A 14,538-nucleotide genomic window follows, 5' to 3' on the forward strand; every position below is an offset into this window, starting at 1 on the left:
TCCCGCCTCGCGCCGGGCGGGGGCGCCGGCGGCGGGCGGCGCGCGGCGGGCGGGGGCGCGGAGCCCCTCTTGCTGCCGCTCGGTGGCCTAGAGGCGCGGCGGGGGGGGGCACGGAGCGCGGGGGGGCGGGGGGGCGTGTCGCGGGGCGGCGCGCGGCCAATGGTGTGTCGGGGCAGCGCGGGGCAGCGCGGGCTGCGGCGGCGCGCGGGGAGCGGCGCGGGGTAAATAAAAGGGGGGGCAGAGACGCGCAGAGAGAGCGGCGCACGGGAAAGAAAAGTTTGCGCTCCCGGCGGCCTCGCGGACCCGGCGGCGCCGCGCGCTCTCCCCATTGTTTGGGGGGGCGCGGGGAAGGCGGGGTGGGGGGGGGAGGCTTGTTTGTTTGTTTCATCCCCCCGAACATGGCAAAGGTTCAGGTGAACAACGTGGTGGTGCTGGATAACCCTTCTCCCTTCTACAACCCGTTCCAGTTCGAGATCACGTTCGAGTGCATAGAGGACCTGTCGGAAGGTGAGCGCGGCTCTCCCGGAACGGGATCCGGAACCCGGGGGGGGTTCATTTTCCAGGCTTAAACTTTGCGCGGGGCCTGCTCCCCGCCATCCCGCGGTTTCTCCACACACACACATACACGCGCACCCCCTTCCTCCTCAAGTTCCGAGGCGCGGGGACGCGATCCGTCCCCGGGCCCGGGGAAAGTTGCGGCGGGGCCGGGAGAGCAGGGGAGGTTCTCCCTTTCTCCGGGGCCGCCGAGCCGAGCCTCAACTTGCGAGGAACTTGTTAGAGCGGCGGTAGCCATGTTTGCCAGCTTTGTGTGCGCGCGCGCGCGAGCGGCGGGAGCCGGCACCGAGGCGGTTAACCGGGACCGACCCCCCCTCTCCCCCCTCCCCTTCACGGGCAGCGCGCGCGCTTCTCCCTCTTCATTCATTCATTTGAACACCTTTATTCATTGATTGATTGATTTGATGCCGCGGGGGGGGGGGGGTGGGGGGGACGGAGGAGGCGGCTGTCAGCAGAAGCCGCCCTGAAGTTGCCGGTGCTGCGGGGATCCCGGCGGCGCCGCCCGGAGAGGGGCGAGGGCTCCCCCCCCGCGGCCCCGACAGCGCCCCTCGGCGGCGGGAGGCGCCCCGCGGCGGGAGATTTGAACGCGCGGGGAGGAGGAGGACGGCGGGTCCGGTCCTGCTTCCCGCCGGGGGAAGGAGGAAGTGGAGTCGGTGGCGGGCGGTGAGGGAGCCCCGGGGTTCCCGGGTCTCCGGGCTGCTGGCACGGCACCCGGGGCTCCTCGCTCTCTGGATGTACCTTAGAGTTAATCCTGGACAATCGGGGTGAGAAGAATTTGAGTGGTGAGGCACTGGCACAGGTTGCCCAGGGAAGCTGAGGATGCCCCATCCTTGGAAGCGTTCGAGGCCAGGCTGGATGAAGCTTTCAGCAACCTGATCCTAGTGGGATGCATCCCTGCCGGTCGCAGGGCGGTTCGAACTGGATGATCCTTAAGGTGCCTTCCAGCCTAAACTATTCTATGAATTATAGATGGTCTTACGCAAAATTCCTCTCCTCCCCTAAATGCACGTTAGACAGTAGGATAAAGTGAGGACAAGTACTGCTATCGTTCACATTTAAAAATAAGATTAAACATAGCCTTGCTATATTTGGATGAAAAATCTGCTGTCGTTGCCTTAGCTTTCACCTGCTAATATGTCTGTTTACTGTGCTGTTTTCCCTTCAGTCAGTCCTGTGTATTGCTGACCTTAAAATCCATTAAGTCCAGCCCTCTTTTGCTTTTTTTTCAAAAAAAAAGTTGTTATTCTGTATCATGATACCAAACAGCATTTGGATCAACCTATTAAAAGTATAATTTAAAACTTACTTTTAAAAGGCCATTTTTCAGTACTAAATATTACTAGTTTAGAATGAACTTCATATTCTTTGACTAGAATAATAGGCACATATGAGTGTGATAATCTTAATTAGTTTAACCTAAACCACTTCTTTTAAGTGGCAGCTAACACTCAGATGCTGATAAGAGGTCACTAATTGTCCTAGATGAGTAGCCTGCAGTACTGGCAGTAGCTAGTGCTGGATGCTTACAAGGTAGATAAAAACTGGCCAGTTGTGGTGTACAAAGGAGTAAAATCCCTTCCTAAGCCCTTTTAATTGTGTTACTTAACCTCCTAATACCTGCACTGGTGTTAAACATGATAAGCAAAGATTCATTAATGAGGAAAGAGAATTACAATCATAAAGCAGCCAAGTTCTATTACAATGGTGGGGTTTTATATGCTTAAGTTCTACTACTGCGTCAAGAAACCGTAATGTAGACCTTTGGATTTTGCAGAGAATACTAACAAAGTAAATATAGTAGGGTATGTGTTAGTGCTTCTGCATAGACGATCAAGGCATATGGAAAAAGTTATTACATATACCTTTAAAACTTCCATGGTATAGCTTTGAAGCATCATGTTATAAACCAAGATTCACTTTATCTTTAAAAAAACAAAACAAAAAACCAAACCGAACAAAAACAAAAAAAAACCCAAACCACTTAGTCATGGTTTTCCATAATGCTGATTGTTTTTTCCTTTTTGTTTAAAAAAATCTGTCTCTTAATATTAGTTCTTTGTGAGTATTTATGCATGTGGTTTTGAATCAAAACTGAAAGTGAAAAGCTGGCCCAGTAAGAGCTAATGTGTACTAATTTGCAGTTGCAACTTTCAAACAAACTTTCAAACACCTATGGCGGAGAGGCTTAGTTAGAAAAAACCCTGAATGGTAAGAAACATTTGGGTTTTGGTGCATTACTTTAAGAAACTAGGTGCTATATTTACTTTTTTCTTTGCCTGTAGTTCCATTTCAGGATGTGGATAAAATCCAGATGCCAATATTCTCAACCAGAATCGAGCTGTCACAAGTTAACAGGTGTAAACTTTCTCAGGATACACAAGTTGTGTGAAGGAATGGGGGCATACAGTTAGCGTGCCCAGTGCTTACACAGTAGTGCTTATTCAGTTAACTGCCTTCCATGATCTGTATAATTATACCTGTGAGGTGTAGATGTGGAAGGTGAGAATTTCTTTTGGGGAGGTGAGTCAGTATTCATAGAATCATAGAATAACCAGGTTGGAAGAGACCCACTGGATCATCGAGTCCAACCATTCCTTTCAAACACTAAACCATGCCCCTTAGCACCTCGTCCACCCGTGCCTTAAACACCTGCAGGGAAGGTGACTCAACCACCTCCCTGGGCAGCCTGTTCCAGTTCCCAATGACCCTTTCTGTGAAGAATTTTTTCCTAATGTCCAGCCTGAACCTCCCCTGGTGGAGCTTGAGGCCATTCCCTCTTGTCCTGTCCCCTGTCACTTGGCTCCCAACAAGAACACGAGCCCTGTCCTCTGTACAAAAATTGAAAATCAACCTGACTATGAAAACAAGGGGGATTCCTGCAGTACTGACTGATGGGATGCTCTGGTTTGTGAGGACTGGGGCAGGTGTGGATAAATTTTTCCAGTGCTTGTTATTGTAGGCCTGTTCCCAAAGAAGGAATTTTAGACTACACAAAACTGTAGATAGGCAAGAGCAGAAAACCTTTAAATATAATGATAAATAATGTTTGGTGTTTTTCTATTTTTGTTTTGCTGTAGATCTGGAATGGAAAATAATCTATGTGGGTTCAGCTGAAAGTGAAGAGTATGATCAGGTGTTAGACTCTGTTTTAGTAGGACCTGTTCCTGCAGGCAGACACATGTTTGTATTTCAGGTGAGTTTGATTTAACTGTTTCTGAAAGGGTTCTGTTAATTTGTTTAAAGATGTCTGTATTGAACTAGGAAGCGGCTGAAAAATAACGATAATCTAGAACAATATTTCAGTCAAGTCTTCAGGTATGATACACCTTCCTTTAAAGTCTGTTCACGAACTGGTGGGTTTTGCCCCTGAGGCTTCCAGAGCAGTATTTTTCACTTGTGGTATTAACAAGTAGAGACAGTGATGTTAGCACTGTTCCTGTAGCTACTGACAATTTTGACCACTCTGGTTTATAAATATATTCTAGATCACTGGGTAATCAAGAGTGCCAGCCACCAGGTTTACACTAGCACTGTCAGGTTTAACTCTACTACAGTGGGTGTTAGTCTCGCACTATAAGGAGCACTTGGTTAACATAGAGAACATCTTGAGAAGATCGGGCCAACAAATTCATTGTAAAACTCTGCCAAACAGTCAAGAGTTCGTTTCTGTTTGGCAGGATCAATGTTCAACTGTGTTGTTGGGCTAAATGTGCTAAATCACACCAAAACGTAGCAATTTGTAAAATATGACAGAACTCCAGTGGCAGATAGCAGGGATTTGAGACACAAATGACTGTCCAACAAACTCTGGAGCATGTGATAGTCCTATAAAATACTGCTTTTGAAGTTGTAAGGAATAACAAATGGAAGGAAAACAGGGAAAGAGCAGCACTAAGAAGGCTTACTAGCCTATTCTGGTTGCTGTTTTAAGTCAGTGATGGGGGGAAATACTAAAGCAGACTTACATAAATTCTTACAGGTGTGGGGGGTGTATTTTTGTTTGTTTAATCAAAACTATGATTTAGCTTACTTTGATAAACAGGGAAAAAAAATACCAGTGTTTGCCTTGTAAACTGAGAGCAAAATCCATCAGCAGAGAAACTGGACTGAAAAGGAGTACAGCCCCACTGTGTAAGAATCATACTATTTTCCCAAAAACTATAAATTCACTTAACTAAAGGGTAAATGCATGCTGGAATATAAGCGTTAAAAAAAACAAGGGCTGTTGAATACTTTTTCTTATTTCTCACGGCTACTGTAGCTATTTTAAAACAATATCAACATTTGTGAGGCATCTTGATTAATCTCCTAAGTTCCAGGACATGTTTTTTAACTCCTTACAGGACAGGCTAAAGGAGTAGGAGTAAGCTGGAGGTTACATTTATCCAACCACATATGCGCAAACAACTATTGAAACTTTTCTGTTTTGGTCTTGGAGCTGGGCCTAAATTTTCCACACTACAGATAAAGTGGATGTGTAACAAATGCATCATTTATTAACAGTTCTTCCATTATCAAGCTATTATAGCTTATGTCATTAATTGGTCAGAAGTAGGTGGATCCTCTGTCGCCCTTGAAGGTGCTACTTTGCAGCACTATATCCAGAGAAAGGAGCTTGCATTTGCATTTCTAATTTAAAAGTTAACTGACAATGCAGCTAAATTCGGAGACAATTGTAACAAGTCCTGTAAGAGTCAGTACTTCTGTGTTACAATAAATTATTGCTTTTGTTTCTTATGAAGTACTGTTAGTGTAAGTATATTAGATTTCAAAAGCACTGGATTTCAGGTGAGGGTAGGACTTGGTTCCTGTGTACACAGGAGAGCACCAAAACCCAAAGTGCTGCAATAAGCCTTTGCTGATAAACCAAGCTGTTCTATTCAGTGAACTGAACCAGCCTGGAACATGGACAGAACTGGCAAGGGAAGGCCAGAATGGAGCGAAGTACAGAACTACAGGAGATGTGCAATATAAAGAAAAGAGATTGTGTTCTCTAGGGATGGCACAAGGAAAGGACCTTGGTGGAGGTGTATAAAATTTTCAGCTAATAATAGGCTGTAGATTTTTCTAAATGAGAAAATGGCTGAAGCAGCAAGTAAAATGGAATAGCAGGCAGATAAAGTCCAAGGATGATAAAACTACCTTTGTTGAAAAGAAGGTGTGTATCAGGTTGGGAACTTAGCCTTACATACAGAAAGATGGAAATCTATTGGGCTTTTTTGACTTACAGGGTCAGCTTTTTCTTTTTTTCCTTTTTTTAAAAAAACCTCAACATTTTAAAAAGGTTTCAATATTGAAGGTGTACAGCTTGGCTTGTTTGGTTCTAAATACCAAGGTATAAGTAGTGAAATGTGATTTCTCTTCTCTATGCACTTGGGCATTTGTATTAAATTCACAGAAAACTTCTTTTTGAGACTATAAGCCCATAAATTGCTGTCTGTAAGTGGGGATATGACCTTAGTTACCTACTCTGCATCAATAGCTATGTTAATAAATGTATTATGTGGAAAAGCAAGATGCTGGTACAAACATACATACATCCAGTGATTTCTTAAAATTCTTAAGTAATCTCTAGCATAAGAATGGTGTATTAAGACAGTGACTTATGCAAAAGTGCCTCTTTTTGCCCATGAAAATATCTATTGCCAAGTGCTCACTTGCCTCTTGGTCATCTAGCTCTTTAATTCCACCTGTGTATGACCATTTGTTGCCTGGGCAATTAAGATGTTTGACATCCAAGGCAGAAAGTCCAAAATTTGAGAAAACAGTTTTAAATAGTTGTCAGTATCTTTTACACTCAGCAAAACAATGCTTGAGAGTTAAATTGTTTCCTTGGTTTTACATCTGTATCAGAAGATACTACAGGACACAAAATGACAATAGGAGCCTGGAAGAACTAAAATCCCCTGTCACTGAGTTCAGTTTCATGGGGTATTAAATGGAAGTGTCCTTTTGCATTATGTTAGTCTATAACTGCCCACTGTAGGGCTTAAAGCAATCACATGGTCCTGGGCACTCTTAGAACAAGACTACTGAATTAAAGTAGTGATTTTGTACGTATTGGCAGTTCTTGTGATTTCTTAAAGATTCTATGCTTCCCTTACACCCTGGTCATCTTTTCCATTCCCTTGTGCAAGCTGTAAGGCCGTTTGGTCATTTGCTGTTCTCTTCAGGACTGGAAGAAGCTGTGTTCTATCTCATACCCTCTTTGTTTCTCTTCCCTTGCTGTACTTGAACCTAAGAGGTCTGACTCATCTAATTCTTCTGCAAAGTGTTCACAGGTTCTTCTAAAAAGCTAGACTGTTTGCAGGTTTAGAATTGAAGTAGCAAAGAGCAGGAGCCAATGATGCAAGACCACTTGGTCCCAAATTGCACAGTGCTGGAGTGTATAAATACTGCAGAAAAGTAGGGATGAGAGGGACAGCAGGAATGAATCCCGTGTGTCTTCTGTCCTTAGGCAAGGTTTGTTACAGGCAAACCATTCTAATATATGTTGTTAACAGCAACTTGTGTTCATTGTTGGCTTCAGGTCTTCATGTAGAATTGTAAATATGAAGTGGTTTCAGTTGTGCTTTGAATGCTGTTTCTTTAAGTCTTACAGCAGAATGAGGCATCACATTTTATCAATGAATGTGTAGTTAGGAAGCAAATTTTATTGATCATTAATAACTGCAGAGCTACGGTAAGTAAAGATGTTGAGGAAGGTTGTAAGAGTTGACTGTTAATTAGGATTGTATCCTGGCTGTAAATTATGTCCAATGTCTTGGAGCAATGACGCATTTAACTGCATACATTTTAACATATGTAGGCATGTGGAAGGAGGCAAGAGAGAGTAGTACTTAATTCTTTCCCTAGAAATCTGTGGGGCAGTTGAAACCTCCTCCTGCTCCTCTTGCAGAAGTATAATTTGCAGTCTGTATTTTTGAGGGTTTAGCTTTGTTAAAAACACACATGTAGAACAGTTCAACCTCAGAGGTACAAAAAAAAAATCTTGCTCTACTAAGTAATTACTGAGATGGGCTGGAGAACAATACCAGTGTAGAACTGGAGGGATGTTAGTACTCTTGCTTGAACAACAGTTCATCTAATTGTATATATAAAAGCAATCTTGGATCAGAGCTGTCTAATCACCCATGAGAAATGTCAGCATACAGTATTACTGTATTTTAAGTAGCTCTTTCTCTTAAGGATAGTGTCCTTTATAAATTCAGGGTTGATGTTATGAAGGCAGGTATATTTTCTAGTTAACTTGAAGAGAGCTTTTAAATAGAGACTGCTCAGCTGCTAAGGCATGCTACTTAAGATTCTCCAGCTAGATAGGCATGTGGTATCAATTTTATTTTAACCCATTTTTCCCTTTTACATTTAGGCTGATGCACCTAACCCAGGACTTATTCCAGATGCAGATGCAGTAGGTGTAACGGTTGTGCTAATTACGTGCACCTATAGAGGTCAGGAATTCATCCGAGTCGGCTACTATGTAAACAATGAATACACTGAAACAGAACTGAGAGAGAATCCACCTGTAAAGCCAGATTTTTCTAAGGTAAGGCACTTCTGTCCTAGTTGTATATCAAAGTTACACTTATAGAAAGGGGCTTTTAAGAAACAGTACCAAATCCCAAGTGATTCCATGGAGTGCATAGAATGAGGCATCAAATAGTGGAAAAGACTGGGTGGGACAAATTGCAGGTGCCATCTAGTTGCCATGAATTTGAACATTGAGAAACCTGCAGCAGTTTCCTAGAGCTGAAAGCTCCTTGGCTAGGCTTGATTATTTTGCACTGACAGTCTGAAATAAACTGTTTAGTTCCTTCTACCTGCACCACTGTTGACAAAGTGGCTCTGTTCTTCTGAAAAATGATACTTTTTTTTCTAGGATGGTAAAGGTGGAACTGTGTTCTAAGTATCAGTTGAACGCAGTCCTTACTGGCTGTTCTAGTGTTAAAGAGCTGTAGCTTCTGCAAATACTAACAATCAGAAGAATAATTTCTGTATACAATGAGAAGGTGGGTAACCTGCTAGGAGCAGGTTGGATGCTCATCTCATCAACAGGCAACTTGATCCTAGCAGTATTAGGATTAAAAAAGTGTCCTTCATGGTAAAAAATTAAACCAGAGCTAAAATTAAAAGATTATGTGAAATAGAATTATTTGGAATCTAATACCATGGGGAGAAGGATCAATTAAATGTCAAAACCTAGTCAAAACCCTGTGAAATACTCTACCCAGGCAGATGTGGTATGATCAGGGTTCTGTGAATCATCTGGGTTTGTTTCATGAAAGATTTTGAGGAGCTGGGCTTTCTCTTCATAAAAGCTGATGTCTGTGTGTACATGCTTGGGTTCCAGAGTTGTGTGCTGGTGAAAATTTTCTCAAGTATTTATGAATTATATGATTGGATATATGAGAAAATGAAGGGGATAATGCATGAATTGTAATGAGTAGTACAGAGATAATCCCTGTAGTACCTGAAACTGATCTTCAAAGGTAACTAAAATTGAATTAGTATGTGAATGGGTTTTTAAAAGTCACTTATGATTGCCTATGTCTAACTTAATTTTCGGGGATCAGATGCTCAATATGTTCTCAACACCCAAAATTATGGTTAATTTGGAGGGTTCTTAAACTTATAATCTGTTCCTTCCTTTCCCCACCCCTCCCCCCACCACTCTTAATTCACACCTTTCTTTGGATGTGAATGCCAGAATGTTTACTTTCTATTAAGCGCTTGAATTTAGAAATGCCTAGAACTACTTATCTTAATTCCCTGCTTATATAAAAAGCTAGCTCTGGTTCTGTGAAAAAGAATAGCAAAAGCTAGCATGCATTGATATAAAACATCTTTAATGTGACTTTGAGATATAATTTACAGAAATTTACTAAATTGATCAGTTGATGGGTAATAGACCCTCCTAGGTTAAAAAGTGGTCTGGTTTGCATAAGAGGTTGGGACATGTTTCCTGAGAGCGCACTTTTCAGTGAATAAAATCAGCATTACTACACAAAGCAAACTTTTTCTGCCATCAGTCGTAACTTTCATGCGTGGCCAATGGCAATAAGTTGCCATCCTCCAGTTAACTATGTATTATTTTGAAAATGGTGAAAGATTAAAAGAAAGTTTGCATGTTCTTTTTTGCTACACACAAAGAAATACATGTTTTCAAGGGAAAATGAAGGCCAGCCATGAGAATAAAATGACTGATGTGTAGGCACATCCACTGCCACATTATGGGTATCTTCCAAATCTAGGTAATGTTTGCTTTAAAACTTTAGTAGATCAATTTCACTAACTGAATTTTAATTTATCTAAAGCATGGTAATTTCATTTAAGGAAAGGTTGTAGTCTTAAATGAAGACAGACAGTTGATGAAATTGTTAGTTACTGCCAACACTATAAAGATGATGCAGAATTTTATGAAGTACTGTGGTTTGCAAAATCTTTGTGGGGTAGTCATTCTTTATTAAAAGCTGGCTAAAATAACAAACACTCACAATTTACTTGCAGAATTCTTGTACAGCCTTGAATTCACAGAACACTTAAAATATCCTCTCAGGTTATTTTGCTGAGGTAGGATATTAAAGTAAATTAATGAGTTGTGTGTCTGTAGGCATGTTTCTGATCCATAGATAGTAGCTGCAGATTCATGTTTATATCAGTTACTTCTTAAATTGTTTTACACATACAAGGCTATGGGGAATAAAAGGAAAGAAATCTAGATGCATGTGAACTGCATTTTGAGATGTACACATAACTTAATCCAGATATTTTCTCCTTTCCCAGCTTCAAAGGAATATTTTGGCATCTAATCCCAGAGTCACAAGATTCCACATCAATTGGGAGGACAACACTGAAAAACTGGAAGATGCAGAGAGCAGTAACCCAAATCTACAGTCACTGCTTTCTACAGATGCATTACCTTCAGCATCAAAGGGGTGGTCAACATCAGAAAATTCATTAAATGTTATGTTAGAATCTCATATGGACTGCATGTGACTTAGACACCACCATTTTGGTACTGTACATGTGTTAAACTGTAAAAACAACCAGAACTATTTCCTTCAAATTCCATAAGTACATAGTTGACAAGCAATGTGAAGAACTTGTTTTAAAACATCCTGTAGAAAGTTTATAAAAAAAATCAGTATTTGAGCAAATTGTGGAATATAAATACAACTATTTTTAAGTAATTGCCTTTTTTCTCTAATGTGTTATTCTGTGTGGTCTAAACCAAACCTGATTAAAGTATACATATTTTTTTCCCTCTCCCTTTACTTTGTAAGCACTATTAAAAGCTGAAAACCCGAAAGTTGGAACATTCAGGCAAAATGAAGGAATAATGCTGTGTTCTCATCTCTGCTATCCAGATTGCCAAATGTTAAGTGCCCTTTAATAGCAGCTTAAGAACAAAACTGTCATTAGATGAAGTGCAAAGAAAAAAGTATCTCTTAAAAAAAAAAGTCAAAAAATGTCCTCTTGCTCTCAAAGCAGGCAGCACAGTATAATTTTAGGTGCAAGCTTCTTTTCCTTTCAAGGCACATACTTGTTACTTAAAGCATGCAATTTGAGATTTACCATCTGCTATCCTGGATGTTAGGACTTTTTTTTTTTTTTTTAATCTCCTGCTGCTGCTGTTTACTCAAACTGGTTTGTTAAGGACAATGTTTCATGTGGATTTGGGTGGGTACCTCAGGAAGGAACCCTTTTTTCAGCCACCCTAAAAGCAAGTATGATTGGTTGGAAGGATTCAAACAGTTAATAGAAAATTTAAGCAACAAACCAATAGCAAGAGTATCCAAAAAATGCTCTTTTTGCAAGATTATTATGTACAACTGCTGGTTGGTATGTTTATTTTCAGGTATGCTTTATTCCTGTTGCCTTTTTAACTAGTAATGAGTTGATGCTTTCTTCCAGTTTTTTTGAAATGTGGTATTGAACACTTTTCTGTTTTCTCTGTACCTTTCAAGGCAGTCCTGTGCACTGATATAAATTAAGATTCAAACCCTGTTGTGGCAGGCATGACAAACTCAAGAATACATTGACAGCCCTTAAGCGCTTGCACTGATACATCCCTATTACCTGGAGCATCCTTGAAGATAAAAAGAACTAAGCAGTAAATTGTAAAGACTTAAGACATTATTATGACACATTTAGTTACTCCCTCCCATCCTCATTAAGCCTTATACATTTACTGTGACTATATGTGCATTTAGAATTGTAATCTGTCATGTCAGATTACGGGAATATAGTTATGATAGTTATTACTAACTACCCAGACTGTGAATAATTGTGGACTCTAGGCCCTTAAAAAAACATAATTTCACAATGACTGACAGTATAGCTCTGAATAAAAACAGAATACTCTCTCTTCTCTTTCTGCATTCTCTAATGGGGATGAAGATGTCCCAAGAAGCTAGCACTTCTGTCTTTCCATATCTTTAGTGAAACTGTCTTCATTTCTAACTGAAAGGAATGACCTGATCTGAGTCTATGTGCACATTTGTTACTTGTATGGGAACTCAGCACTATGTATGGTAGCTGAATGAATTGATGAAACCATTGATCTGTGGAACCCTAATATGTGCTCTTAAAAAATTCTCTGTATTTGTTTAAGATGATGATTAGTCATTTCAAAATATTAACACTGTAATGTTGGTATGACTTAACACAAGGAACTGGTCCCCATAGACCAATGGTTGCATCACTTGAGGGCCGAAATGATACAAGTTTTTAGGAAAGATCTTTTGATTTTCAGTTGTATTGCAGCTTTAAGGTCTATGGTGACATTTTGAGATTTTTTTCATGTACTTTATTGTTGTATTTATAAATCTGTTTTGGAGATCTCTTAAATGTAAGCATGCAAATAACTTTGTCATCTGCTGAAAGACTGGCAGGCTACTGACGTCCGGCTTGAGCTGTGGCTACCGTATTTCAAACCTTTGCACCTACTGATGATTCACATGAAAACCTGATCAAGTGCAAGCTGTTACCAAAATCCATCGGTAGCATGAAGGCTTCTTAGAAACATGTGCCACGAGTGATGGAAGCAAACGGTATTACTGCTATTGCAAAGTCATCTACAAAATACAGTCCACAAAACTATGTCACAGAATTAATTTAGAGAACTCAGAAAGTGAAGATCTGTTGTTCTGTTTATGAGGAAAAGTCAACTGCACACATGAAATTGGGTGCAGTAAACTTCGAGCTAGACCAGCTGGTGTGATGCTGCAGTAGAATTTGACACCACCTTACCTGATGGACTAATGCATCCTAGATACAACCAACCCACTGATTACAGGAAGAAGAATAACCCTACTGTGCTTGGTGAAAACTGGAGAATAACAACCATATCTCGAGATCTATGCTTTTTGAGAGACTGGATGCCTCTCAGGTTTTCTGCAACTTTGTCCAGACCTTAGCAGTCCACATGCATTGTCTTCTGAACATGACATTTCCTGGCAAAACCACATTCTAGAGACATGGAATTTGAGAAACCAAATACTGATTCTCCAGAGGCTTCGGGTCTGATCATCAGCCAACATCACAGCTCAAAATCAGGGGTATTAAAAGATACAGCACTTACTTAAAAGTCATCTCTGTGAAGACTTCCCTGATCTCTGAATGTTATGAAACAGCGGGGCTGTACAGATGACAGACAGACAGCTAATACAGACAGCACAGCATTACAATTTCTAGACCGAAGAATTGCAGAGACCACCAAGATGCAAGGGAATGCTACAGCTTCTATTAACAAGACTGGTGATGCACCTGTCTCACTGTATTTTTACCTCAGATAGGCAAGATGATAGACTCAGTTCCATTAGAAGATTGTCATAATGCTTATCAGAAGTTATTCACTTACAAAGTAGTATATGGATCAGAAAAAGCAGTGTTATGAATGAAAAACATGGGTGGTAGCTTATGTCTTAGCTTGAAAAAAACTTGTCCCTTTATCTTACAGTCGTCATGATTTATTCGTGGATCAGCTTCAGTTTGAATTGCTGCGACTGAGTGAAGGGGGCAAAAAGGCCTTGCTCCATCATAATGGAGGCTGGTGAAATTTAACCTCTCCTGTAGCTGTACTAAGCTCCACTGAAAAAGCCGACCCCTACTACCAATCTTCAGGACTGCAGCAACTCAGAACATTGCTACAGTAACCACAGTAACTTAAGTTTATAGGTGACCAGACAATCCATATTCTCAAGATGTAAGTGACAAAGTCAGAAAAACAAATCTGATGATCTGACAGTCCATGATTTTCTTTGTAGAGCCTCAACTGCTGATCTTCTGGAAGTCAGCTCAGACTGGAGACCAGCCACTTGCAGCTAGAGAAGGGTTGTCCACTGCCATCTGAAAATGGTGGTAGGGAAGAAAAAGGCAAAAAAAAAAACCAAACCAAAAATGCTAACACCTGATGCACATACACTCCTGGCAAAAACAATAAAAACTTCATTTACCACAGAGAGAAAAAGGGCAAAATTACCTAAATCTTGTGGTTTCTGTCTGTGCAGCTGCAGGAGGTCCTTCCCACACTCACTTAACTACCCTACCCTTTATCAACAGCACAGTGGTCTGGCAGCTTGAAGGTTCTCTCATTTTTTTGAAAGCCACAGAAGTTTTGTTTGGAGAAGATGGGTTAATTATTCCTGTGGTTGCTGGCTGCGGGGCTCTGCTCAGTGCTAAATGGGAAGATGCAACAAAACTGACTACTACCTGGCAGCGGTGTGTGGGACTACTCATGCTTGCCTTCCCACTTGTATTTATGTTTCTAGTTAAAGTTCTGCTTCTTAAGAGCTGGTCTTGTAGTGTGTAATATGAGTGTGCAATAGGGCTGCAGAAGACGGATGGATTTGTGCTTGATTTTTGGTCCAGGCAAAGAAGACTCTAAGGAAGAAGAGTTAGCTGGAGTCACTAGGGAGGCTCTATTAAAGGCAGCACCCAGATTTGTATCTGGAACTTAGAAAGCAAAGACCCTTTCAGGAG

General features: G+C 41.1%; 2 protein-coding genes across 3 annotated transcripts in view; one reads left to right on the forward strand and one right to left on the reverse strand.

Moving 5' to 3' along the window:
* Positions 1 to 14,538, reverse strand: part of MCM9 (minichromosome maintenance 9 homologous recombination repair factor) — a 50,071-nt gene that overhangs the window by 19,417 nt on the left and 16,116 nt on the right. The window lies entirely within an intron of this gene.
* ASF1A (anti-silencing function 1A histone chaperone) lies at positions 274 to 11,919 on the forward strand. The gene is made up of 4 exons (XM_069851764.1): positions 274 to 507; positions 3,633 to 3,748; positions 7,925 to 8,101; positions 10,339 to 11,919. Exons 1-4 carry the CDS (start codon positions 399 to 401, stop codon positions 10,549 to 10,551), a joined length of 615 nt encoding a protein of 204 aa, XP_069707865.1. The 5' UTR covers positions 274 to 398; the 3' UTR covers positions 10,552 to 11,919.

The sequence above is a fragment of the Phaenicophaeus curvirostris genome, chromosome 2 (genome assembly GCF_032191515.1).
Source record: "Phaenicophaeus curvirostris isolate KB17595 chromosome 2, BPBGC_Pcur_1.0, whole genome shotgun sequence".
Classification (NCBI taxonomy): domain Eukaryota; kingdom Metazoa; phylum Chordata; class Aves; order Cuculiformes; family Cuculidae; genus Phaenicophaeus; species Phaenicophaeus curvirostris.

What these genes read in the sequence shown, in the direction of transcription:
- ASF1A (XM_069851764.1), top strand. Translation starts at nt 399, where the DNA reads ATGGCAAAGGTTCAGGTGAACAACGTGGTGGTGCTGGATAACCCTTCT. An exon ending in GACACATGTTTGTATTTCAG is followed by an intron (nt 3,749 to 7,924) that starts GTGAGTTTGATT and finishes TTTTACATTTAG; the next exon opens with GCTGATGCACCTAACCCAGG. An exon ending in TAAAGCCAGATTTTTCTAAG is followed by an intron (nt 8,102 to 10,338) that starts GTAAGGCACTTC and finishes CTCCTTTCCCAG; the next exon opens with CTTCAAAGGAATATTTTGGC.